This window comes from Saccopteryx leptura, chromosome 3 (genome assembly GCF_036850995.1).
Source record: "Saccopteryx leptura isolate mSacLep1 chromosome 3, mSacLep1_pri_phased_curated, whole genome shotgun sequence".
Lineage (NCBI taxonomy): Eukaryota > Metazoa > Chordata > Mammalia > Chiroptera > Emballonuridae > Saccopteryx > Saccopteryx leptura.
Window position 1 is genome coordinate 26,279,658 of NC_089505.1, and position 27,129 is coordinate 26,306,786.

Sequence of the window (27,129 nt, forward strand, 5' to 3'; positions counted from 1 at the left end):
GACAGCTTAATCAAAATGCCACCCTCCTTTGTGGCTTACCTCAAGTCCTCTCTTCCACAAAGCCTTCTGTAGTCGCTCGAACCTCCCATGCTAGCCTGAACTCTTCAGTGTCTTATAAACCTATCACATACCTCCTTAGAACCCTTGCTGTGCCTCTCAGCGTGTAGAGGTTCAGTTGATGGTTTTTAAGGAAAAACTTGCAAAGAAAAGGAGTAAGGTGGTACGGTAGCATCTACTGCAAAAGAGGCAGGGTCATACTTACAAGAATTCACTAGCTCCTAAAACAATTCTCTTTCCTCAGCTACTCATAAACTGTAACTCCAGAGCAAAGCTTCCCATCCCACACCTACCCATTGATTCACAAATATGTGTGAAGCATCTCTACCTGCCGAGTATTAGCATAGGAACAGGAGATTCCACAGTGAACAGAACAAATGGAAGTCCTGTGCCCACAGAGCTTGTGTTTTAAATGAGGGCATAAAAAAACAAACAAAATGGTCAACTACGTAGGGTGTTGGAAGGTCCTAATTGCTAAGAGAATAAGAAAGCAGGGAAAGGACCAGGGAGCGGTGTTGGCACGGGCCTCACTGAGTGGTGGCATCTGAGAGAAGAAAGTGGGCCCCTTCACCCTGAGGCAGAGCTGGAGGGAAGTGTGGTTGGGCTGAGGGAAGAAGGAGAACAGGAGGAGATGGTGGTGAGAGGGGTACAGTGTATGTCGGGGGTCTTGTAGGTTACTATGTGGACTCTGGTTTTCACCAGGAGACTTTGAACAGAGAAGGGATGGAATCTCACTTCCTGCCCGCCCTCTTCTCCAAGATGCTGGACTCAGCTCAAATGGACTCAAGTATAGAGTCAACATCTTACTAATACTATATTTTCCTATCCTAGAAAACTGGGTATCTCTTGATTTATTCAGATCTTTCAAAACTCTCTGTTTTGAGGCTTTGAGTGTACAGTCTTACACATCCGTTGTCAGATACACTCCTAAGCATTTCATATTTTTGATATTGTTGTAAGTACTACTTTTTAAATTTTAATTTCTGATTCTTCATTGCTGGGATAAAAAAAAATACAGTTGATTTTTATATATTGATCTTCTATCATACCATCTTACTAAATTCACTAGTTCTATAAGTTATTTGTATATTCTGTGCAGTCAAAAATATTTCTGTGGGAATTGAAGACCGGTCCTTCTGAGTTTATTCCACAGCTCGGCACCCACTAGTGCCATACTGTGTTGATTTCCTCGGGCTGCTGTAACGAAGTGCCGCAAACTGGGTGGCTTAAAACAACAGAAATGTGTTGTCTCACAGTTCTGGAAGCTAGAAGTCCCAGTCAAGGTGCTGGCAGGGCCACGCCCCCTCCAGCCTTGCAGGGAGACTCTCTCCCTGCCTCTTCCAGCTCCTCTGGGTCCCAGGTCCCCTTTGGCTCGCAGGAACATAAGTCCAGTCGCCTCCTCCGTCTTCACATGGCGTCTTCCCTCTCTGTCTGTGTGACTCTGTCGTTTTGTTTTGTTTTGGAGGGTGGTTTAGAGAAGTGTTGTGTTTAATGCGAAGCTTAGCCTGCGCCAGCCCGGGGCCCGGCCTGGAGTAGGTGACCTCCACGGAGTCACCCCCGGCGGAGAGGTGAGGAAAGCAGCCATCAAACAGAAGACCCAGAATGGCAAAGGAGACCAGCCGCTGCTCGTGGGGCCGGCTCTTCACATTGTCCTACTGTCTCTGTTTCCTCCTAAGGACCCCAGTCATGTTGAATTAGGGCCCATCCTAGTGACTTCACTTTAACAGGATTATATCTGGAGAGACCCTGCGTCCAACTGAGGTCACATTCACAATTGCCAGGGGTTAAGACTTCCGTTTATCTTTTTGGGAGACACAATTGAACTCCTAACACATACTTTCAGATCAAAGAACCTTTATCCTTTCCTTGCTATAGAATTGTGATATATGAGATACATTTACCAAGCACCTGGCTGGTGCTCTTCCTATGTAAAATGTCCCTGAGTGAGTGAGTGTGTACACACACACACACACACATACACACACAAGGTCTACCGGAAAGTTCTGTCCGTTTTTGGAATAAAACAAAATACAAATTTTTCTTACCATCAATAAACTTTATTAAATAATATATTTCCACACCAATCCTATCTTCCGAATACGGTCCGAAATGGTTTGCTGAGCTGAATTAAGCCTTTCTGCAATCTCCGATGTTGTCAGAAAAGGATCTTGCTCCAACATGGTCTTAATAACATCGTCATTGATCAAAGATGGTCGCCCAGAACGTGGCTTATCAGAAAGGTCGAAATCACCTGTTTCAAATTTTTCGAACCATCTTCTGCATGTCCTATCACAAACTATACCTTCACCAAACACTTTCAATAAATTTCTACATGCTTCTGTAGCATTTGTTCCTTGTTGAAATTCATATACAATACAGTGGCGTAAATGAACTTTATCAGTAGCCATGGGTACACTATCGCTTCACACATAAGACTAACGTGAATCAACTTTGTTTTAGTTAATTTGCTACGTCAGTATGTATACATTAAGTGATAAAAATAGAGGCACACATGCGCCAAATAAATGTGCTTACATGTCGAAACTTGTGATAGAAACAGACAGAACTTTCTGGTAGACCTTTTTATATATATTCTGCAGTTAGCTCAGTTAAAATCTTTTAACTCTGTTTTTGATTGAGCGGAGTTAGAAATAAATATGCAGACCACTAACAGTAAGAGAATCCCATTTTAATGTGTTGGACATAGTTATATTTTGGTAAATATGAAGCCAACAGCTTTGTAAAATGGTAGCATCTTAAAGAATTGTGCAGCCAAGCAAGTCTTGTTACGGAGTTGCTTACTGCCTTTTAAAAGTGGCCGTTTGCGGTAGTTACAGCTTCTGTGGAAAAGTCTGCCAGCAATGACTGGGGTTTTGTTGTTGTTCTTGTTGTGACAGAGACAAAGAGAGGGACAGATAGGGACAGACAGATCGGAAGGGAGAGAGATGAGAAGCATAAATTCTTCATTGTGGCACCTTAGTTTCTCACTGGTTGCTTTCTCATATGTGCCTTGACTGGGGGGGGGGGGTGCTACAGCAGACCAAGTGACCCCTTGCTCAAGCCAGCGACCCTGGGCTCAAGCTGGTGAGCCTTGCTCAAACCAGATGAGCCCGCACTCAAGCTGGCGAGCTCGAGGTTTTGAACCTGGGTCCTGCTCATCCCAGTACAACGCTCTATCCACTGCGCCACTGCCTGGTCAGGCTCAATGACTGGTTTTTGAGCACCCGCCATGTGAATGGTTCTGGCATCCCTTAACCTGGGCTCCTCTTGGAGCACCTGGACACATTTGTTGAATGTTTCTCACCACAGCTTCCCAGAGGGAGTGACGTCCCAGCTTTCCAGAGGTGGGGTCTGAGTTTCCAGGAGGTTCAAATGCTGTCCCCGAGTTCTCGTAGTCAGTAGCAGTGCCAGGTCTGTCTGGGTTCCTCTCCAGACATTCGTCTGCTCCTCCATGCAGTAGTGTACCTCCTGTGGTCAACCTCCTGTTCCTGAAATGCGCAGGGGTAGCTTTTCATTGCTGTTGCAAAATTTCCCATCAAAGCCTCTCGGCCTCATTCAAGGATTGGAAATAAGCATTAAATCAGGAGAACAGTAACAATGGTCTAGAAAATCTTAGATTCATTGTTATCCCTCTGTTTGGGAGAGTTATTAGAGCCATTTTAAAGCATTCTTATTTTCTCCCTTGCTTGTGGGGTAGGATTGCCCTTTCTTGACCCCTTTGAAGTTAGGTATAGCCTTGTGGCTTGTTTTGTCTAAAGAAATAGTAGTGGAAGTCACCCCTGGCCCTTCTGGCAGAAGTTCCTGGAGCCGGTGTGAAATGCACCACGTTCTTCTGCACTGCCTTGACTGTCTAAGCTCAGGCTGAGGTCTGGTCCCTGGTCCTCGGTCCCTGCGTGACTATGCTGCGCGGAGCCCTACTAGCTCAGCCTGGGGGAGAATGTGCAACAGAGAATATTCTGGTGGGTTTAGCCACTGAGATTTTGGAACTCTTTGTGACTGCTACATCTAGACCTTCTGTAATCTTCTTACAACATCAGGGTGCTTACCTTTTGTGGATCAGCATGAAATTTCTGGGGGACCAGCATGGGTCTGCAGACTAGTTGTTGAAAAACACTGTCTAGCTCATTGTGACTGATTCAATACAAACCATAGAAAGTGGAAATTCACCAAGGATTTCTAGCAGAGAAAATTATTTTGAAAATAACTCTTTAAAACATCTTGCAGGAAACTTTTCACATGTCTAAAATATTAAAATGGAAAGCTTAAGGCGCCCTGGCCAGATTGCTCAGTTGATTGTAGCATCATCCCAAAGCACAGAGGTTTCTGGTTCAACCCCCAGTCAGGGCGCATACAGGAACAGAAAGTATTCCTTTCTCTCTCAAATCCGTTAATTTAAAAAGGGGAGGGGGGAGAAAACCTAAAGAATAGCTCTAATGCATGAAGATTTGGAGGCCAAAGCAGTATTAAGTTCACAAGATGATTAAAGAACCATCTGATTCTATGACATTATTTCTTTCTTCTATATTTAAAACTTCAGTCTGCCAAGATATGTTTGTTCATTGTTCTTGCACTAAAGAAAATAGTTTGACAGGTAAGGAAGGAGGAGGAAATGTAGTTGGGAAACCAGAGGACACAACGAACAGTGACACCTTTATCCAGGCAGCTCTGTGAGAACAATAATGGGGTTTTACTCTTAATTTCTGTTGCAAGAGGAGTATGTGTTAAAGACAGATCTTCTGTTACATTTAGTATCTTGTTTCTAGCCTGTAGTTGCTGGAGTAACCCGGCTTTAAATTCTGCTGTGCCTCGCTGCTACTCAGTTAAGTGTTTGAAAAGGCTTTGTTTATTCATGATGGCTTGCACTTACTTATATCTCACTCTACAGACAATAAACGCAGTTATTAGTGAACAAAGCCTTGGTTTTAGGAACGGAGAGCTGTTGTAACTTGACAAGAGAAATTTTCCTACATTTCCCCGGAGTTGTAATATGATAAAATGATCATGGATATTGGGGAGTTGACTAGATTTCAGAAAATTTGTAAGAATCAAAGGATTGGTCATCTGCCATAAATTTATACTGCCTGGTTTAGTCTTAGACCCAGATCGTCTTTTATTTGATATACTACTGTTTGTTATATTACTGTTCAAACATTTGTATGGCATAAACTTCATTGAGGGAAAAGAAAGCATTGTGTTTTTAACTAGGGTCAAATGGTGGCACATTTTTATTATTAGAAGTGCTTATCATTGTAAGACTTATGCTTTTAATATATGAATAATAATTTTCTAATATTTTGGTCAATATTTAATATATATCAAGTCATTTTTGTTATTTTTAATATTCTTGTAAAGGATGTCAGAGCTCATATCAGCTTTCGAGATGATCTAGTTCAGGAGTCCTTATTTCTTTGGAGAGGATTCTTTTTCAAACATCTCTGACAGGGTATCCACTATGTAATGCAGATTCTTAAACTTATTATAGGGCCAGTTAGCGAGGGGGAAACTACTGTTTTGAACAACAGAAAGACTTCATTTAAAGGGCTTTGGCCTTCGCTTTGTATTTTGTTGCATTTGGCAAGTATTTGAAAATACTGAATTACATGGTAAGTAGCTGCAAGTGGTGACAGTTTTTTATTAGTTTGTTTTACAAGTTTCACTCTGAGTCCTTGGGAGAGTTCAGTTTTATAGGACCACAGAAAAGTTAGTTCAGTAGCACAAGTTAATAAAATGTAAAACTATTGAGCTTGAATGTTATTTTTTCAAATCTAGCTTTAAGGTAATTAAAGAAAATCAAACAAAAATTTATAGAATCCCAAAATTGCATGATTACAGCAGTTGAAAACTACTAATTGTACTTTATGTAACAGTATGTCCGCAGAGTAACAGTTCAGACTCCAGTTATACTATTTATTTTCTTACAGAAATTGTTTAATATCAGAGAAGATGTGAAAATATCTTTCACTGAAAAGGGTTCTGTTAGCATGAGTAAATCCTCATTAAAAAAATAAATTGTGATCTGGAGGTGTCAGAATTTTTTTTTTCCATTTTCCATGATATTAAGAGTAGTTGCCAGCCCAGCCCACAAAGTATTTGTCCAGTAAGTGACTGGAGTAAATAATATTCAGCTGTCTTCTGAGTATGTGTGCACTTTTAAGTTAGCTTGGCATTCTAAAAGATGCTCCTGACTATGTCTATGGGATTTTAAAAACTCTGATTTGCAGCCCCGGATTGGAAACGTTCTCTGTCCACTCCCACTGTGTGTAGCAAAGGAGAGAGGGTTTTTATTCCCTGGTAGGAGAATTGTTATCCCTGCATGAAAGCAACTACTATCTTCCTTTGAAGAAGAACCATAGATCCTAGCGTTAGAAAGGAATTCTGAAGATGCCCTCCTTTGGTCTGTGCCTTTGCGTGCATGCTTCTGTAAAGCTGTGCAGAAAGGAAACCTTTCCAGAAAGCAAACACATTTTGCAGGGCCTTCAGCAAGCTGGATACATAAAGGAACCCTGTGGCAAATACTTTTGCAAGGCGGATGCTCCTCTAAGGTGGGATCTAGGTAATAGGAAAACTCCTGGGGCTTTTTAAAGCTGCTCTCCCGCCACTGGGGAAAGCCATCAGCGCAGTGGGTCCTCCTTGAAGATAGTTTGTCTCTAAGCAACCGGTGGCCTCAGTCCCCCTCTGATCCAGGGCACCATGCCCCCTAGCTGCCTTCCACTCGGCGGTGCCAGGCATTCCTCTGTGGACTGGCAGGCATCTCAGACCGCCACCAGCTTCATATTAAGTTCCGCACAGTGTTTATAGGCTATTTGGCACCAAACTTAAATTGAGAAGTAGAAACGAGAACATTATTGCCTGTGATTTCTCCTGCCGCTTCCAACAGACAAGTCTAGGACGCGAGCATAGCATGAAGATTGCTTGTGGTTTTTGATGTGAAATTACGTAAGCAATTGTGTGTCGAGAATTCTAGCAAGACCCTGGGTTCCAGTTCTGAACCCACTGCTTACTGGCATAACAGTGCAGAGGGACAACTTCAATTGCCCTGAGCTTGACTCGGAGGGTTGCTGTGAGGTCTGAAGGTAATCTTTTTAAAGTCTGTTAACGTTACATGTACTCTTTAGTAGGTACTTTTCTAATTCTTAGTCATTTTTATCATTTTAATTTTCAATATTATTCTTTTGAAGTCTTATTTATTATGCCTAGGGAAATATTACCAGAAAAGGTGAATAAAGAGGAGCAAAGAAAAGTTTGGTTTCTAATGCCCTTCCTCCGTCCCATCCCGTCCCCTGCGCAGAATGTGACAAACTGCGGCGGGATGGCTACCGGAGCTCTCAGTACTACTCCCAGGGACCCACCTTCGCCGCCAACTCCAGCCCACCCTGCGACGAGTATCAAGATGAGGATGAAGAAACCGATCAGAAGGTAAGGCTTATAAATTCAACAAGGTCTGTTATTTACTGTAAGAGTGTTATCCCAAGTTAATTTCTTAGTTTTAACAAGTATTCCATGATTGTGTAATACCAACATTGGGGAGGCTGGGTAAAGGGCACCCAAGGATTTGCAGTTCTCTCCTTATAAGTTTCAAGTCTAGAAGGAAAAGGTAAGCACCTGACCAGGTGGTGCACAGTGGATAGAGCATCGGTCTGGGACGCTAGGTCCCAGGGTCAAAACTCCGAGGTCGCCAGCTTGAGCACAGGCCCATCGGGCCCCTTAGGCTTGAGAGAGTTCACCAGCTTGAGTGTGCGATCATAGACATGACCCCGTAGTTGCTGGCTCAAAGCCCAAGGTCACTATCTTGAGCAAGGGGTCTCTGACTCGGTTGGAGCCCCCTGTGCCACCCGACCCCCAGCCAAGGCACGTATGAGAAAGCAATCAGTGAACAACTAAGGTACTGCAACGAAGAATTGATGCTTCTCATCTCTCTCTCTTCCTGTCTGTTTCTTTTTTTTGTATTTTTCTGAAGTTGGAAACGGGAGGCAGTCAGACAGACTCCCGCATGCACCCGACCGGGATCCACCCGGCATGCCCACCAAGGGGTGATGCTCTGCCCATCTGGGGCGTTGTTCCATTGCAACCAGAGCCATTCCAGTGCCTGAGGCGGAGGTCATAGAGCCATCCTCAGCACCCGGGCCAACCTTGCTCCAATGGAGCCCTGGCTGCGGGAGGGGAAGAGAGAGACAGTGAGGAAGGAGAAGGGGAGGGGTGGAGAAGCAGATGGGTGCTTCTCTTGTGTGCCCTGGCCGGGAATTGAACCCGGGACTCCCGCACGCCAGGCCGACACTCTACCACTGAGCCAACCGGCCAGGACCTCTTCCTGTCTGTTTCTCTCTCTCTCTCTCTCTCTCTCTCTCTCTCTCTCTCTCTCTCTCTCTCACACACACACACACACACACACACACACACACGATGAAAGCATTCTTCTACAATGAGAGTTGCTAATAAGGCGCAAAGGTTAAGAACATATAAATTAGAACAGAGAACTTAGGGGACATCTGGCTATTTATTCTGATAATTATTCTAGAATAATTGAATGTAAAACATTTACTGAGTACAACTGAAGTGTATTGTATGGAGAAAGGTATTTTGCTAATATGCACGTATATCTTTCAAACTGGTGATGTAGTGTGACAAGAAAAAAAATTGTTTGAAGTATTTCCAACTATATATGTTCTGTACTAAATTTTAAATGTGCTGCGTGAGAAATGCTTTCTGCAGAGGGATTTAGAATCCATGACATACCTTTTTATTCATCTGCAAAGTCAAAGAGTAAGTCACTGCTTTAGTATTGTTCTAGCCTTGACATTTTTTCTGTTGTTGTTCTTTCCGTTTTCATTGCGTACCACGTACTTACCAAAGAGGGTGTTCAGATATTTGAAGGAAGTTCAGTTGTAGATGCCAAAATGCATCCTGTGAGTTGATAAGGCATTTCTCCAACTGCCATTGTTGGGGGTTAGATGTGATGGTATGTTCAGTGAATCACAGAAACACTCATAGAGGCCCCATTATCTCAGCAGAAAGCGTGTCAGTCATGAGTTACTTAACCTCTTGTGTAAAATTCACCCCCAAACAGTTAAATGAGTGTGGGATTATGGCAATGACAGTTGGCTTTAATGGTGTTGATAGAAACTGAAATTTTCTTTTCTATTTCCTGTTATTCTTTGAACTGGCATCTCGGGTTCTGTTTTGGTCTTCGTTAATAAGACAGGTATAAATCAAAGGAGGACTTTGAAGAAGACAAACGGATAGCAGCCTTGCTCTATAACTGCAAACGCTGGAGGCTTATATGACATGATGGTCGAGAGAGCACCGGTTTGGGACACCGTCCCCACCTGTCGGTGCTGCTGGCCTTGGGGAAATTGCTTCCCTCTGTGAGCTTCAGTTTCCTCAACTGTAAAGAGTTATAAACCACATGTTCTGGTGTGCTCAGGACAACCCTGGTTCACAGCTGCTGTCCTGTGTAATTATTAATAGCACACCCTTCGCTCTCAAAGGCGCTCTGGTTTTGATAATAAATTACATGACTACATTACCTACCTTAGAGGGATGTTGTGAAGTTGAAGTGAATTGATGTTTGTAAAAGCCTTAGCCTGGTGCCTGGCGTGTAGTGTATGCTCAAGTAATGATTAGTATCATTAAACTCGGCTTGGTTTTTCAAACCAGACTTCAAGGAAAATGACTCAGTGGACAATGTCTGCTTTTTATGAAAATTTGGCCACTCTCCCAATGATTCTTTTATTCCACCCTCATAGAATTTCCTGCCCTAAAGCAATGAATGTGAGAGGTTTCAGCAACAACTAAAAAAATTCTGGTTGTTGTCTCTTCACAGGTTATCTATATGCAGAACGACCAGCAGTTATACCTGCACTAACTTTATAATAAGAGCACAATGCTTTAGAACATTTTCAGAATGTTTTTCACAAATTATATCTCATTTTCCCATGAGATAAGTGTTGTCATATCATTACTGTAATTTTAATGAACTGGGACTCGGAATTATGAAATGGCTTTCTCAAGATCACACAGCTCGAACGCATCAGGGAGGATGTGAAGACAGGGCTTCTCACTTTGTATTTTATTTCCATTGCTCCATGTTGGTTAAATAAAAGGACGCGATTACGCAGTTACTCAAACCCCTTCTCATTCTGCAAGCAATTGTCGTTTTCAGTGTGTCTTTGACTTGTCTGGTGTTCACTTATTTAGGCTGTTTTTTCAAAACCTGTTTTATGTGCTGCTGGGTCTTAATATCTAGACATAGTCCTTAGCATAGAGTAGCTGATGGCTAGAAGATATTTATGATGACCCTACATGCAGGCCTTTGTCATGGGGTCTCTCTCTGAGTAATTTCAGGATCCAGTGGAAACAGAGGAGTCAGAGCTACTCTGTGGCCTTTGTTGCTACGTATCATTGCAGGCGAGGAGGGGATTGGGGTCTGACTTTTCCAGGCCTTGATGTATTCAGGCCTGGAGTTGAGAGTGTATCGAGTAACTTCTTCACTTTTTCTTGTTTCAAATACCCTGTTAAGCTGGACTAAGGCTCCAGTCATGTCTGCCTCTCCTTCTAAGTGGGGGACAGTGTTCCTGTCTTGTTGACCTCTGTATTCCTAACAGGAAGCCAAGCGGCAGGCACGTGGGAGAGCCCAGGAGCCCGTCGGGGCTCTGCTGTGTGTGAATCTATGTGGTACTTCTTGTAACCATGCCAGGTAGCTTAGATTGTGCCCATATCACAGGTGAGAGCCTGTATCTTAGATTGTATCACTTGCTTAATATCACATAGCTTTTAAATACTGAAACTGACATCTTTCTCTGTTTTAAAACAGTGTTAATAAGATATAATTTACATAAAATAAACTTCACGTATTTAAATTATTTAATAACTTTTGACATCTGTATACACACAGGATCACATAACCACAGTCAAGATAGTGAACACATCTATCACCCCCACAAGGGAACCAGGATTTAAATCCAAAGCTGATTTCAGAGCCCTTGTTTCCCCTTCAACAAGCAGTGAGTAGGGAATTGAGCCGTAGCTACAGCCCTCTCCTCGTAGTCACTCTCTGGGGGGACTTAGATAAAGAACATCATTTACAGCCCAACTGTCCCATCAGTAAAAGAATGGGCGAGTAAATATAGTATCGGAATGGAATGGATGCCCCAGTGAAACCAGTGAATTACAGGCTCACACAGCAATATGGATGTGTCTTAGAAACATGACAAGTAAACAAGTAACACTGCAAAGAAAAGGATACCATTTTTCTAGAAATCAAAATAAATATAAACATGTAATTTAGGCGTATTTATACACACTTGTAACAAAAGCAAGGGATGATAAACACACAGTTCAGGAGAGGGGTTACCTCTGGAGGAAGCAGGACAGGGCATGGTGGTAGAAAAAATTATTGATAATATCATATTTAAGTGTGGGTTAGGTAGCGAGTTCTCGAATATTCATTATGTTATATATAAAATAATCTAATCAAAAGATCGTTTAAAAATAAGAAATTACTATATCAGTTGAAAAATGTATGCTCTATTTTCATTACATATAGTTTGAGGAAAAGATCACTTAATATATGATAGTTTAAATCCAAACTGTTTTAATTCAATACATGCTAAGAAAGTCTAGAGCCCTTGATAAAGGTCTAGGTTTTGTGACAAAGGGAGTAATATACTGAATAAGAGAAAAGGAACAATTAGCTACTTAATAATGTGGGTATGCAAACCACCTCCTGGCCATCCTCTCGGAGTTGCTGGACGGCCCTGCACGCGGCTTCTGTGTGGACACATCCCCACCGTGCCCAGGCTGCTGAGCGGACGCATCCCCACCGTGCCCGGGCTGCTGTGCGGACGCATCCCCACCGTGCCCGGGCTGCTGTGCTGTGGCTGTTGGGTCAGGGGAGAGGAGAGGGACAGGAGCAAGTTCAGTCACGATCTCCTGGGTGACCGCGGCTGTTGTGCGGACGCATCTCCACCGTGCCCGGGCTGCTGTGCGGACGCATCCCCACCGTGCCCGGGCTGCTGTGCGGACGCATCTCCACCGTGCCCGGGCTGCTGTGCTGTGGCTGTTGGGTCAGGGGAGAGGAAAGGGACAGGAGCAAGTTCAGTCACGATCTCCTGGGTGACCGCGGCTGCTGTGTGGACGCATCTCCACCGTGCCTGGGCTGCTGTGCGGTGGTGGTTGGGTCAGGGGAGAGGAGAGGAACAGGAGCAAGTTCAGTCACGATCTCCTGGGTCAGGGGTCTCAAACTCAACTCAGCATGTGGGCCACAGAGCAAGATCACAGCTGTTCGGCGGGCCGCACTAGGTCTACAAAAGGCAACTGTTACGCAACACTTTTCAGTGTCACAAAACGACCAGAAACTGTAGTTTGCATCACAACTGCTGTTAACTAAGCTAATATCTAGCTAGGATGCTAGAGAAATGAAAAATACAAATAGGCCCCTAGGCTTACTTAATTTTATCCAAAATATTTTGAACTTCGTGGATTAGTCTGCGGGCCGCACAAAATTGTTCGGCGGGCCGCGAGTTTGAGACCCCTGGTCTAAGTATATTGAGGTAGAAGCAGCATATAGCCAAGAAAGACTCCAGTAGTTTTGACACCTTATAAATCTATTTAGAATCTTGAAAACCAAGAGTTAACCCACAAGACATTTAATTCTGGGAGAAAAAGTCACCAAAGACTGAAGTGTCCACAGAAAGGACTAGAATGTATGCTGGTGTCCTCTTAAATAGTGCTCTGTACTTTCATCTGTTCTGCAGCTGTTTTTATGTAATACTTGGTAAACGAATGCTAAATTTAGCTGTTTATAATTCTATTTTCTAATTTTTGAAAGGATAGCAGATTTAAACAAACAAACAAAAAAAGCCTGAGCTAGTCTGTTTCACAGTTAAGCCCACTTTTTGGTAACTTGGCCATTTGCCAAAAAGACTGTATTGCAGGCTCCACTGTCCATCTGGTGGGAGGTTGTCTAGTTTCCAGACGGGACTTAGCAGCTTCTGAAATGCTGGTCTCCCAGCATCCAAGAGCTACGGAACAGCTACTGCTGTGCAGGTGAGCTCCCGGTCTGAATTAAGTCATCTGACACGAGGAATTGTGCTTTCTTAAGTTTCGTTTGTGACTCTGAGTTCCTTCTCAGACCAGAGTATGGGCTACTGATGAACATTATTGACTAACAGCTTTGGAAACAACATTTAAGTTCTGAAAGCAAGGCAACTTTAAACTCCACGTTTAAAAAAAGAATTCACTCTCTTCTGAGGTTTTGCATTAACATGAAGCATGACTGTGCATTGGAGTCCCGCATCTCAACACAGGGAGCTTGAGCTGCTCGGAACCAGCAGCCCGGAGGCGATGGAACCAGGGTGTGGTCCCTAGTGTTTCCTACTCGATGATAGTGTTCCGTCCCCTGCACCACTCTGCGGGCTCTTACAGATTTCTAAAAGGTTGTTTTTTTTTTTCCTGACTTTAAGTAATTTTTTTAATTACAGTTGACATGCAGTATTATATTAGTTTCAGATGTAGGTTTTGTTCTCATTTACAGATGTAAATAGAGGGGTTTTGGTAGTTTGTTTTGGGGGTGGGTTTAGATCAGAAAACCTTATTGCAAATATTACCAAGTTGTAATTTTACACTGTTTAACAGAGAGACTTGGAACCAGGTCTGGGTTCTAATTCCAGTTGCCCACTTGTAGACTTTTAAGAAGCAAAGTTACTTTAGTTCATTTTCTTATTTATAAAATGAGGCTAATGCTGTGAAAATTAAATGAGGTACCAATTTCTTTAAAGCTGTAACCCGGGAGAGGCATATAGAAATCAGTTACTGGATGCGCGACTCCTTTTTTAGCTAAAATTCTAAAATAACTCCCTGTCCAGTTCCGATTTAAAGCCTCCTAGAACTGGGATTCTCATGGGAGAGAAAAACAAGATGAGTAACTAAAATATCTGTATACTAGTGATACTACGAGTGATACTAGTAATTTCTACTACATGGAAATAGTAAGCAGAGAGGAGGGATGTAAAATCTTGGGAAGGAGTTAGAATTCCAGGCCAGGTGAACAGCTAAGACTGCAGCAAGTAGGGGACTCTTGATTAAACTTAGCACCTAAAGAATAAGGTTCTAGGCCTGGCCGGTTGGCTCAGCGGTAGAGCATTGGCCTGGCGTGCGGGGGACCCAGGTATGATTCCCAGCCAGGGCACACAGGAGAAGCGCCCATTTGCTTCTTCACCACCACCCCCCCTCCTTCCTCTCTGTCTCTCTCTTCCCCTCCCGCAGCCAAGGCTCCATTGGAGCAAAGATGGCCCGGGCACTGGGGATGGCTCCTTGGCCTCTTCCCCAGGCGCTAGAGTGGCTCTGGTCGCAGCAGAGCGACGCCCCGGAGGGGCAGAGCATCGCCCCCTGGTGGGCAGAGCGTCACCCCTGGTGGGCGTGCCGGGTGGATCCCAGTCGGGCGCATGCGGGAGTCTGTCTGACTGTCTCTCCCCGTTTCCAGCTTCAGAAAAACACACACACACAAAAAAAAAAGAATAAGGTTCTACTTATGTGGATGTCTAAGGGAAGGGCATTCCAGGTGGTGGGAGCAGCAAGTAGCAAAGGCCCTGGGGCAGTAGTATGCATGATATATGGAGCTTCATGGAGGATGGTGTGACCAGGGTAGAATAAACAAGGGATAGAAGAGTTGGAGATGAGGTCATTGTTAGCAGTGCACTGGTTCTTAGATCATATAGGGTTTTGTAGGTCACAGAGTGCTGGAGGGTTCGAGAAGAGGAGCAACGTGATGTGACTTACATTTTCCGGCTGCCATGTTGAGAAATACCCCATTGGAGGGGGGAGGAGTAAGGGAGGTTAGTCAACAGGGCGGAAGCATAGAGACCAGTGAAGAGGCTAACGTTATAATCCAGAGCGTTATGGTGTCTGTCTTAACGGAGTAATTGACGCAATGTTTGCCACTGAGGTACAGGAGGGTTTTTTTCCTGCGTTCCTGCTGTGTTTAGAAGTATGAGGAGGGCTGAGAGTCAGGTCATTATGGAAGTCATACCATCCTGGTTTTCCAATTTTCTTTTAATAGATTGTGGCACTCTAGAACAGTACTTGGCATATAACTTTATCTGTGCCCTGCTTGTCTGGGAAACTTCCTTGCAGATGAAGGGAGCACTTTATAAAATAAATGATCTTTGTCAGTTGTCCTACTGGAGCTGTCCCTGGTGATCGTCCGTGGCAAGGAGGCGAACCGAAGTACTGTTTCGTTGTGATAGTTATCAATCCTTACAACTAAAAGGAAAGTGGGTTACTGGGGCTAGAGCCACCATGGAGACGCATGCACGCTACAGAACAGCTCCTCCGTCCGCGGCAGACGTCACACGGAAATGGAACCCTCTCCGCAGGACGTCGCCCTGCTCCTCGTTCTCCAGCCAGCCGAGCTTCACTTTTCCTCGGAAACATTTTCTGTTAGGATTTGCTTCTTATGGCCTTTGAAGTCTGTGTTACATTTCAAGGTTGCCTGAGAAATTATTTCTATGTAAATATTTCAGAAAATTGGAATGACCTTTTCATTTACTAGATTAGGACCTTTACACAAATTGTCATGAAATTTTTAAATGAAATTAGATTTAATTTATGTGTGTGCATCTGCAGTGTAAGAGTAGAAAATATGTATTATAAATCAAACTTAACAAGAGTGTCACAACCAGAAAAGGGTCAGAAATAATTGATTTATGTCAGCCTAGCTTAGCTGCTGCGGCCAGCTCAGAAATTCCTTTGTCTTTTTAAGGATCTGTAGAGTTGCAACTGGTATCAGATCAAATATGAATGGATATGGTGTAATTCAGGGGTCCCCAAACTACGGCCCGCGGGCCGCATGCGGCCCCCTCAGGCCATTTATCCGGCCCCCACCGCACTTCCAGAAGGGGCACCTCTTTCATTGGTGGTCAGTGAGAGGAGCACATTGACCATCTCATTAGCCAAAAGCAGGCCCATAGTTCCCATTGAAATACTGGTCAGTTTGTTGATTTAAATTTACTTGTTCTTTATTTTAAATATTGTATTTGTTCCCGTTTTGTTTTTTTACTTTAAAATTAGATATGTGCAGTGTGATATGTGCAGTGTGCATAGGGATTTGTTCATAGTTTTTTTTATAATTCGGCCCTCCAACGGTCTGAGGGACAGTGAACTGGCCCCCTGTGTAAAAAGTTTGGGGACCCCTGGTGTAATTTGATATCAGATTTAAGATGTCAGTAACATAACATATATTCAGATTAATTGTGTTAGTTTAATTGTAAACATTTTATATTTTCATTATGTGAAAAAGAGACTAGGTTGTCATTTTACATGTTTTATGTATTAAGAATACAGCCCTGGCTGGTTGGCTTAGTGGTAGAGCAATTGCCTGGCGTGCAGGAGTCCCAGGTTCGATTCCCGGCCAGGGCACACAGGAGAAGCGCCCATCCTTCCCCCTCTCCTTCCTCTCTGTCTCTCTCTTCCCCTCCCGCAGCCGAGGCTCCATTGGAGCAAAGTTGGCCCAGGCACTGAGGATGGCTCTGTGGCCTCCACCTCAGGCGCTAGAATGGCTCTGGTTGCAGCAGAGCAACACCCCAGATGGGCAGAGCATCGCCCCCTGGTGGGCGTGCCGGGTGGATCCCAGTCAGGCGCATGTGGGAGTCTGTCTGACTGCCTCCCTGTTTCCAGCTTTGGAAAAATACAATATATATATATATATATATATATATATATATATATATATAAAGTTACAGGATCAAGGTGAAGGGATTAGCCAGATAGCCAAATTATGTGTATATATATGTATACACATAGATCCAGACAACAGGAAATGTTCCAGAGGGAAAGGGGGGAGGTAGTGGGAAGAGGACAAAGGATATGTAAGGGGGGCACATTATGGGGCATTGAGAGTGTTATATTAAGTGAGACACTTGAATCCATGTTAACATAATAAATTTAAAAATTTAATAAAATTTAAAAAAACTATAAAGTTAAAAATACCGAGATACCTGGCTTATCTTTTTACTGCTACACTGCCTTTATTATTGGTAGTCTCCTTGCAATAAAAGAAAAAAAGTGGGTACTTGTCAGTTCATGATTATGTTTTTGTAAAGTCACATTTCTATAACCACCACTTTTAGGTCCATGATATTTAATAGTTGTAGACATTTCCACAGTTATCATTTCATTGGGTCCTAAGAGTACCCAGAGTGGAATATGGAAGACGGTAGGCAGGGTACTCCCATTTTATAGCAAGGGACTTCAACATTTAGTAACAGCCTCAAGGTCACGTGACTATAAGATATAAAGTGGCCTGACCAGGCAGAGGGGTGCAGTGGATAGAGCGTCAGACTGGGATGCAGAAGGACCCAGGTTCGAGACCCCGAGCTCACCAGCTTGAGCACAGGCTCATCTGGCTTGAGCAAAGCTCACCAGCTTGGACCCAAGGTCGCTGGCTCGAGCAAGGGGTTACTTAGTCTCCTGAAGGTCCACGGTCAAGGCACATATGAGAAAGCAATCAATGAATACCTAAGGTGTCGCAACGAAAAATTGATGATTGATGCTTCTCATCTCTCTTTGTTCCTGTCTGTCTGTCCCTCTCTCAGACTCTCTCGCTGTCTCTGTTTAAAAAAAAAAAAAAGATATAAAGTGAATAGACTCATGTCTTTGTTCTTATACATTTATTCTGATTATAAACTGCCATTTGCCAGCGCAAGTCAATTACCCTTTTTAGTTGCTGTTCCCGACACCGTGCCAACGCTCTACCACTGAGCCAACCGGCCAGGGCCTCGGAATTCTGATAAGGCTCAGAGCAGAGCTTTAGATAGCTTCTTATAACTTACCAATTTCACACTGGTTTTCTTTCCCATATACATGGCTTCAGAAGAGCACCGATAGTTGCATAATAGTAGCTCTGTCATTTTATTTTCTTTTTTTTCTTTTTTTTTTTTTTTACAGAGACAGAGAGAGGGATAGACAGGGACAGACAGATAGGAACGGAGAGATGAGAAGCATCAATTATTTTTTCGTTGCGCATTGCGACACCTTAGTTGTTCATTGATTGCTTTCTCATATGTGCCTTGACCATGGGCCTTCAGCAGACCGAGTAACCCCTTGCTCAAGCCAGTGACCTTGGGTCCTAGCTGGTGAGGTTTTGCTCAAACCAGATGAGCCCGCGCTAAACTGGCAACCTTGGAGTCTCGAACCTGGGTCCTCGGCATCCCAGTCCGACACTATATCCGCTGCGCCACTGCCTGGTCAGGCACTCTGTCATTTTTGAAATGGTCCTTGAGGTCAGAGCCTAACGGAAATGAGACTGAGGCTAGAAATTATTTTGAGCCACACTAAATTTTAATCAAAATGGAAACTGATGGTCATAGTCATGATGTTTCTCTGAGCTTCTAATGTTAAACTAAATCCATAAGCTTTCTGACCACAATAAACAGGAAGAACATAAGATTCCGTGGGTCAGCAAAACCTTTTGTAGCCATGGTTTAGAGACTCAGGCCTCTGCGAATCATAAATATTACGGGTGATGCTCAGGGTGACGAGCATTTTTCTGGCAAACCATTGCTCCTGTTCCTAAATGTGACCAGTTTTATTTGTTTTTTGCTCGTTTCAAATCCGTTTAAATTTTTTTTAAAAGGAATTATTTTTAAACATTCCTGTCAGCTCTTTACATACACATTGTGGCTTCTTTCTTCCTCTCCTGCAGTGTTCTATCTCTTCGTCGGAAGAGGAAAGACTTATTTCCATCAGGAGACCGAAATCGCCAACCTCAGGTGACTTCCCTGATCTTAACACTCAGACGAACTGGGCCAAGTCCCTTCCCTTGCCAACACCAGAGGAGAAGATGCGACAGCAAGCCCAAGCAGTCCAGGCTGATGTGGTGCCTATTAACATAACCGGTATGCTTTGCTCTGCAGACAAGGTTCAGAATGTACGCGGGAGAATGACTATGGCTCTGTTGTTGTTGTTGTATGCACTTAGCATTTCATTTATGCAGCCAAGGTAATAGCTCTGGTCTGGCTTCCTGATCTTTGTCTAGTGGAGGGATACTAAAACATATATACGTGTGTACTTGTAAATAGCTATTGCTTTTAAATTAGAAGACTGTGTCACCAAAGGTTGGTGTCCAAGAACTCAATGGGCCAGCCGTTCATTTAAAGTCTATCTTTTTAAATTGATTTGCTTTTTATTATTTTTTTTAATTGATGGCTTTTAAAAAATATTTTGATTTTTATAGAGACATCTTCTAAATGTGATCTATTATAGTTAATAGCTTCAGCCATTGGACTATGTGTTAGAAAGAATAGAGACATCTTCTAAATGTGATCTATTATAGTTAATAGCTTCAGCCATTGGACTATGTGTTAGAAAGAAATAGATTACTTGTAGTCATTATTGATAATCAGTCCATAGAGCATGACCTATGGGGCTAGAACCTGAAAGAAATGAGGTGACCAGTAAGGATGAGTTTTCATTGAGAATTAGGATGAAAACCCACAGCACGCTTGCCGGCGCCTGAGGCCATGCTGGTGGCTGCCATTGGAAAGCTTTTTGCCGTGGTCTTGGTTCACATTTAAAGGACTAATAACATTTTGATAGTTATGGGAGAATTTTTTAAAACCTTACAGGACATTTAAAAATTACATTTAGAATTCTATTTTGAATTCCAGAGAAATTTAATAAGTAAGTGCATTAATTATTTTAAATACCATGTGCATTTTTCTACATTTATTGTGTTTAAGCCTTAAAGGAGGACTATCATTGCATTTTAATCCATTTTATTTTATTTTTTTGCAGATAACTTTGTTGGTCTTTCTGAATGTGATTCTTGTTCACCTGGATCCTATTTATTAAAAGACTTTTTTTATAAGGAATTATATTTCAGAATAAAGTATAATGTTTATTGCTCAGTAAAAAGCATAGGTACATATTTTCTGTAAGAAAATGCATTACATTACTTGATTGATTAAATGCAGCAGAAATGTAATTACATATGATTAAATGCCTCAGGAATAATAGTATAAAAAGATTGTGCTATGAAATATGACGGTCCTTAATGGAAGTAGGGTGAAATGCATTATCATGAGATTAGTCAATTTAAAACAGAATAACTAGAATGTTAGGAGTAGTGAACGCGATGAAATACGTTGTCACAACAGTAGACAGTATCCTTTCCTTTAGCTTTAATTCTCTCCTGTTTGTTTGATGAGTAAGTGGAAAGGAATTATATAAAGTTTAAAAGGAAGCCTTCAAAATGCCACACAGGAAAGGTGAATGGCAATGCAAGTTACTTCAAAATGCAATTTACTTTTAATTGAGTGATTGTTTTTAGAAATGTAGAAATTAAATACAATACCTAATTACATATTTATTGATCCATTTTCTGGAAACGTGGATATACACATATATTTCATAATGGGAGTAGTTTTCTAGTCTGGTATTTAAAAAAGGCATTAAATTAAAATTTTTCACTTGTAGTGGTTGAATTGACATAGGTCAGACAGCTTCCTGCTATTTGAATGACATTTCCTAAAGCCCTAGCAGGCTTTTGAGATAAAAATATAGCTTCCTGTAGGGAATTGTCATGTGCTCATTTATTTGAGCAAACATTGACCCTCTAGTTTGATTTTTCATAAGGTTCAGCTGGGGGAAAATTGATGACAAATATATTATTTCAAATTCAAAGTGAAGCCTGCCAGGCATGGAGATAGAACATTAGCACAATGAGCTGCAAGCCTAGAAATCAATTTAATCCCTTTAGTCATAGTTCTCTGGGGGCTCAGCATGTTCCAAATGTTGGAGAGAAAAAAAATGTTTAAAATAAAATGTATACATGAGTATGTTTCCTAATCTGCCACGTGGAATAACAAACAGCTCTTCCACTGGGAAGATAACAGTGGGAACACATACTTGAACAGTTTTTACAAACTGGCTTTGTATTGATGTTTCAGCCAGCTAAATTTATTTCTAAGTAGTAACCATGACTGACTAATACCATTTTTCAGTGAAAGAGAATGATTCAGTTCCTCTTAATTTAACAGATATTTGCTGAAGAGCTCCTATGTGTTAGGCATTGAGCTGAACGCTACAGGGGACCCTAAGGTACATGAGCCATGGTCCCTACTCTCCACAAGTGTCTAGTCCAGCAGAGGACACAGCCCTTGTAGGTAACAATGCAAGATGGAGAGCTTGGAGCCTTTAATGGTGATGTCTAGCCTCGTGGTTTGTCTCTTAATTTCCTTGGAGCTTGAGTGGTTTATCTTCTGTTTTTGTTTAGGAAGGAAAACTGGAGACTAACTGCAACTATTTATTAATGTTTTATCCATTCTTAATGCCTTGGTACAAAGAAAATTTTTTCCTCTCCTGCAGGGAACTAATGGACCATTGAAGTTGTGACTCTCGACCTAAAATACCATCTATGCTATTACACATAGTGAGCCATTCATGACAGTGATGGTGGCTTCTGGTCTCCTCTCAGTCATTTCTGTTTGCCTCCATGAGGAACAGACTGTCAAGCATTTTCAAGTTTGCAAGCATTTATTTAAGTTTGTTCTTTAGTAGGTGAAATGTATTTTGGTCATTCAGATCTTTTATTCTCTGCTTTAATGAGATAAGTTTCCATTTATAACTTATTCCTATTAAAATAGAAAGTACATTGTCCACAACATACCCACTTTGAATGTGTTCTCAGTATTGCTAAAAAGAGTGAATTTTTTTAGACTTTCCTTACAATGTAAGAATGACAGAAGTATATAATTTGTGTGTATATATGTTCTTCGGTTTTAACTTTTTGAGGAGACAGCCATTTGACAAGTTTACTGCTGCAAAACTTTGTTTAATTAAACTGGCAAATAATTTAAAGCAGATGAATTAAACACTGATACTTTATTATTTTAATGTTTTCCCATTGTGGGTCAATCCTGCAAGCTCACACTCTAGAAAGAAAAAGTTGTGGAACTGACATTTTTGGGTTTCATTGCAGCATTACCTGAGATATCTGAATTCAGACCAACTTTTACAAGTAATTATGAGTTAAAAAAACAGACCAGCTTTAACAACAGCAGTGCTGCTGGGTCTCATTAGGATAAACGTACTTTATCATTATAAGGCTTTTTTGTTTTTCATTATAGTTGTATCTCACACCACAGCACTTTCCAGTCTGTCCAAATTGTCAGCCTCCTTGAATGGTCTCGGGAGATGACTACATGATTAAGACATATTTATTGCCATCATCACATACACACTGATGTAAAGAGTGATTTCCGTGACCAGAGGACCTGCGTGAAACACTTCCAAAATGACTTCGTTTTTAAAATAATGCAGACTCACTCTTCTGGTGTGTTACTAACAAATTTGCATTTTCCACTCCAGCTCATTTGAAAATGAGATCCAGGTGCTTCCTCTGGAAGGACACACACACACAGAAATTGGAAAATAGCCTTATGATGCTAATGTGCTTCCCTTCCTTTTTTTGCCCTTCAGCATTCATTCATCATGTGACTGGCTAACATCATAATTAATACCTTCTTATCATTTTACAACAAGCTTCTGGAAGAAAGCGCATGGTGTCAGCTTGCTTGAAAATAACATTGCTTTGCTTGTTCTACTACTCTACATTAGGGGAGAATTTTGATCGCCAAGCCAGCCTTCGGCGGTCTCTAATTTACACAGACACTCTGGTAAGACGACCGAAGAAAGTCAGAAGGAGAAAGACTATTACAGGCGTCCCAGACAACATACAGAAGGAGCTAGGTATGGCTCATCAGAACTGTACTCTGTTGCCCCTCACTACTGCTCGGCATTCCTATGCTAACCTCGTCTGTGGTGCTTATGAAATTGATACATTCTGATAGCCATTGGGTGCCCCAAAGGGCCAGCTTCTTTTCTAAATCAGGCACTGGGGACAAATCTTAACACCCCATGCAGATCGAATTTTGGTGAGAAGGTAAGAGGAGAAGTTTATATGAACACTGTTAACTGGGATGATAGAAGCTTAGTTACGCCATCATCTCGACGTACCTTGAACAGTGGGAGATTGCCACAATTAAATTTACTTTTCATTTTAGATGTTTTAAGTTTTCATAAAACTGGAAACTCATTCTAGAACTTTACGTTATGAATATGAACTTCATTAGTTATACTGACGGTATTGCATTTGTCATCAGAGACAGCAGTGTGGGACAATTAGTAGACACCAGTATGATAGAAATAGTCATTTATGTTAGTGCATTTATGTACTTCCAGTGATACAACTTCATTGCTTTTTTGCATCTGTATTTTCAACCTATGATAAAAACAGAAAGCAAAAAATATGTTTTTTTGCTAGTGGAGAGGGTCGTTGGCATCATTGCTCACTTACCCATTTGTTTCTGCTTATCTTCATCTATACTGTGGATAATCTCTCCATTCTCCTCTTTATGTATTCACTTCCTCTCTCTGGTTTTTAATGGGCCCATGAGGAACGGTCTGCAGGGGCCGCAGAGCAGGCTGGGACAGGAGCAGGGACTCGGGCCAGGCCGCTTGGATATGACTCCCAGCTCTGCCACTAACGTTCTGGGTGACCTCCGGCTGCTTACTTCCCCTCTCCGAGTCCACATCCTCATCCAAGGGAGGGTTGTTTAGGACTTAACGAATTACTGCAGGAAGCACTCGGTGTTTGGTACTACTACAAACATAATAGCTGCTATTGGAATACTGCAGGGAACTTAAGACTGCCTTTCTTGAAATTTGCCTTTCTCTTCAGCCAACCTATGGAACGATCTCATTCTAGTTACTTTCATAGGATGTTTTTTAATTTTACTTGCTGTTAAAGGTTATACTGTAGGCCTGACCTGTGGTGGTGCAGTGGATAAAGCGTCGACCTGGAACACTGAGGTCACCGGTTCAAAATTCTGCACTTGTCTGGTCAAGGCACATACGAGAGTTGATGCTTCCTGCTCCTCCCCCTGTTCTCTCTATCTCTTTCCTCTCTCTACCCCCCTAATAAAAATGAATAAAATCTAAAAAAGTAAATAAAAAAAATTTAAAATAAATAAAATAAAATTTTTTTAAAAGGTTATACTGTAGAAACTCAGAATCCTTATTTCTAAACTTATCTGTTTTTTAGTTAGAGTGCGTTGATCCGAGCACTTGGAGGCAGCATTTCAGCTCTCAGGGGCTGTAGACATTGTTGCTATCTATTTTTTCCCAGTGCCTCTGCTCAGTCCTCTCCCTGGCATTTCTTCTTTTACTGCCACTCAGGTCTACAGAGTGTGTGCTCTGCCGTCCAGACTGTAGCAGCAGTGAGATGAGAAGAGCAATCAATGCTTTGCTTCTGCTCTAGGTAGCTCCAGCGACCCAGGTGACGTGCAGGTGCTCATCTTACCCCATAACGTAGGGATTTGTTACAAACAAAGGCAAGATCACATCCACAGGCTCTGTGAAGGCTGTCTTTGATTCCTTCCCCCACATGCTGCTCTTTTGAGTAGGCTGGTCTCCTGTGTCCCATTCTTTCAGACTCTTTTTCTTTTTCTTCCTTTAAGTAACAGCTAACTAATTTGAGAAACGAATACATATATGTATGTTCAGTAGATGCTTAATGGGCTAATCTCTTTACAGCACTCAGGTAACATTTGTATTTGAACTGGTCTTTTAAGAGTCATGCCTTCACCAAAATGAATGACTTTAAAGATAGGCCCTTTGTAAGGTAACACGGTTGATGTTTCAAGGTCGGCTGCATTTTCAGTACCTTTCCAACCAAAATAGGTAGGTTCTGGCTGCCTTTGTGCAAAGAGCATAAGAATAGTTTGGCCCAGATAAAGATACACATAAGTACTCAGTATGAATTGTCTATATGTATGTAATATGCGTTCTAGAACCTCAGAATTAGGAACTTTTATCATCTATTACTGAGCCAGCCAGTGTGGAAACAGTCACTCAGCTGCCTCTTGGACTTTACCGGAATGATCTGGCCAGCTTGGTAAAGCCTATCTTCTGTAATTTTGATATTTTTAAATAAACGTTTGAGCCCCTGGATCTCATATTTATTACTCTTTTGGATGTGACATGGAACCACTACTGAGGCTGGAGGAAAGAAAATGGCTTCCCCCATAGCATGTATGTTGTGATTGTTGCCAGATGTGAGACAGTTGATGTCATTGCACAGTGATGTGACCTGGATCACAGCTGGAGAGCAACTGAGACAGCTGCATCTAAGTTAGAGCTAGTTTTAAAAAGGAAAGGAAGGACAATTAGACAGTGACTCTAGTTTTATAGATAGATTAGTTGGAAGGATTGGTGGATAGAATAAGGGGAAATGACATTTTAAATATAGAAAAATTTAGGGGAAAAAGTGATCATGTTTTTTCTTTATTCATTTTAGGACTTCTGGTTAACCTTGACCTTTCTCCCAATATTTTGTGCTTATAAGTATCTACTTTGGAAAGTTTGTGTTACCTAATTTATTGAGTACCAAATATAGATACTTCCTATTTTCTGCAAAAAAGAAGTCTTCTCTAGATATAAAGCATAGGGTCAAAGTCTTCTCAAAATATAAAGCATAGGGTAGTATAGTTGAGTCAAATAAATTAGATTTACAAAGGAAATGATTATCTACAGGAAAAATATTCACTGGATGCTCCCTGTCCACTAAACACTGTCCAAGCTGCCAGGGCATTGGATTTTATAAAACCCAACTAGAGGTGTTTCCAGAATTAGAGTTATATTATACTTAATTATATGAAGCTTTTACTTCAAAATCCATGAGCAGTTGGCTCTAGAGACTAGCTAATACACAATGCTTTAATATCAAGGTTATGATATTTTCTGTTTACTTCTAAAGTATATTTGATGACTTAGAATTTGTTGCCTTCCATTTAAATGAATCGGTCAAAATTTTAATTTTTTCTTTAATGTTATTGCCTTAAACATACATAGAAATGTATTTGAACACCATGTTGTGAGTTTTCATTATTTTAGAGTCTGATAGGGTTATTTTGTTGGTATATAATTACATTTGGTTACTTTTAACTTACCCTAATATGTGTTCCCCAAGCAGAAAAATCCTCACTTAAAGGAATTCCCTTCTAAATAATTTTTTTTTTTTTTGATTACACACCAAAGCTTTATTATCTAGCTTGGCCAAGCGGCGGCAACTCCGACAGAAATCTGAGGGAGAGCGCGCTGGCCCTTTGTTCTACCTAGTTTTTATAGTTTTGCAAGTGGGAAGTACAGAAGCAAAAATTGCAATTAGGTGCCTTTTACCACTATTGGTTATAGTCATATGTCCTTTAACATGATAGGACCATGTTCAATTTGCAAGCCATACATCATTTTATTTATTTATTTATTTATTTATTTATTTATTTATTTTAAATAAATTTTTATTAATGTTAATGGGATGACATTAATAAATCAGGGTACATATATTCAAAGAAAACATGTCTAGGTTATCTTGTCATTAAATTATGTTGCATACCCCTCGCCCATAGTCAGATTGTCCTCCGTCACCCTCTATCTAGTTCTCTGTGCCCCTCCCCCTCCCCCTAGCTCTCTCCCTCCCTCCCTCCTATGTCCTCCCTCCCCCCACCCCTGGTAACCACCACACTCTTGTCCATATATATATATCTAAATAATTTTTTATTGTTTATATTTAAAACATTACTAAAAACCTGCCAAGAATTTTTAAATTTTATTTTTCAATTATAGTTGACACATAGTAATATATACCTAATATATAAAATATATAACTAATTATATATATAGCTAATATATATATATTAATATATAACTAATGTATATGTAACTAACAGGTAGTAATAAGGCTTTTTAAAATTTCTATATAAATCTTAAATAAACTGACTTGTAGATTTCTATCTTTGGTTACATGTGTTCTTTAAAAATGGAAAACTTCTAATAGTATTATATAATAAGTAAAAGAAAAATATGCATAATTCTTTACATCGTATTTTAAAATCAGATAAATCCCGTTAAGATTGCTAGCAGCATCTGAGTGGTTTATATCTGTTTGTGGTTGGTTTTTTGTAGTCATTTCTGCTCTTTAATTATAATCAAGATAGCATCTGTATCTGTAATATTGTGACA

At 41.3% G+C, this 27,129-nt stretch overlaps 1 protein-coding gene across 7 annotated transcripts in view; it reads left to right on the plus strand.

Annotated features, from left to right (window-relative positions):
- The window catches only part of NHSL1 (NHS like 1), a 232,670-nt gene that overhangs the window by 192,911 nt on the left and 12,630 nt on the right, over positions 1-27,129 (plus strand). For 5 of the 7 annotated variants that reach the window (XM_066373125.1, XM_066373126.1, XM_066373132.1 and 2 more), the window contains exons 3-5: positions 7,346-7,473; positions 18,755-18,947; positions 22,669-22,800. In XM_066373125.1, coding sequence (XP_066229222.1) covers positions 7,346-7,473; positions 18,755-18,947; positions 22,669-22,800 — 453 coding nt within the window. The remainder of the gene's footprint in view (positions 1-7,345; positions 7,474-18,754; positions 18,948-22,668; positions 22,801-27,129) is intronic. The other 2 variants (XM_066373127.1, XM_066373129.1) reach the window with 1 other exon arrangement.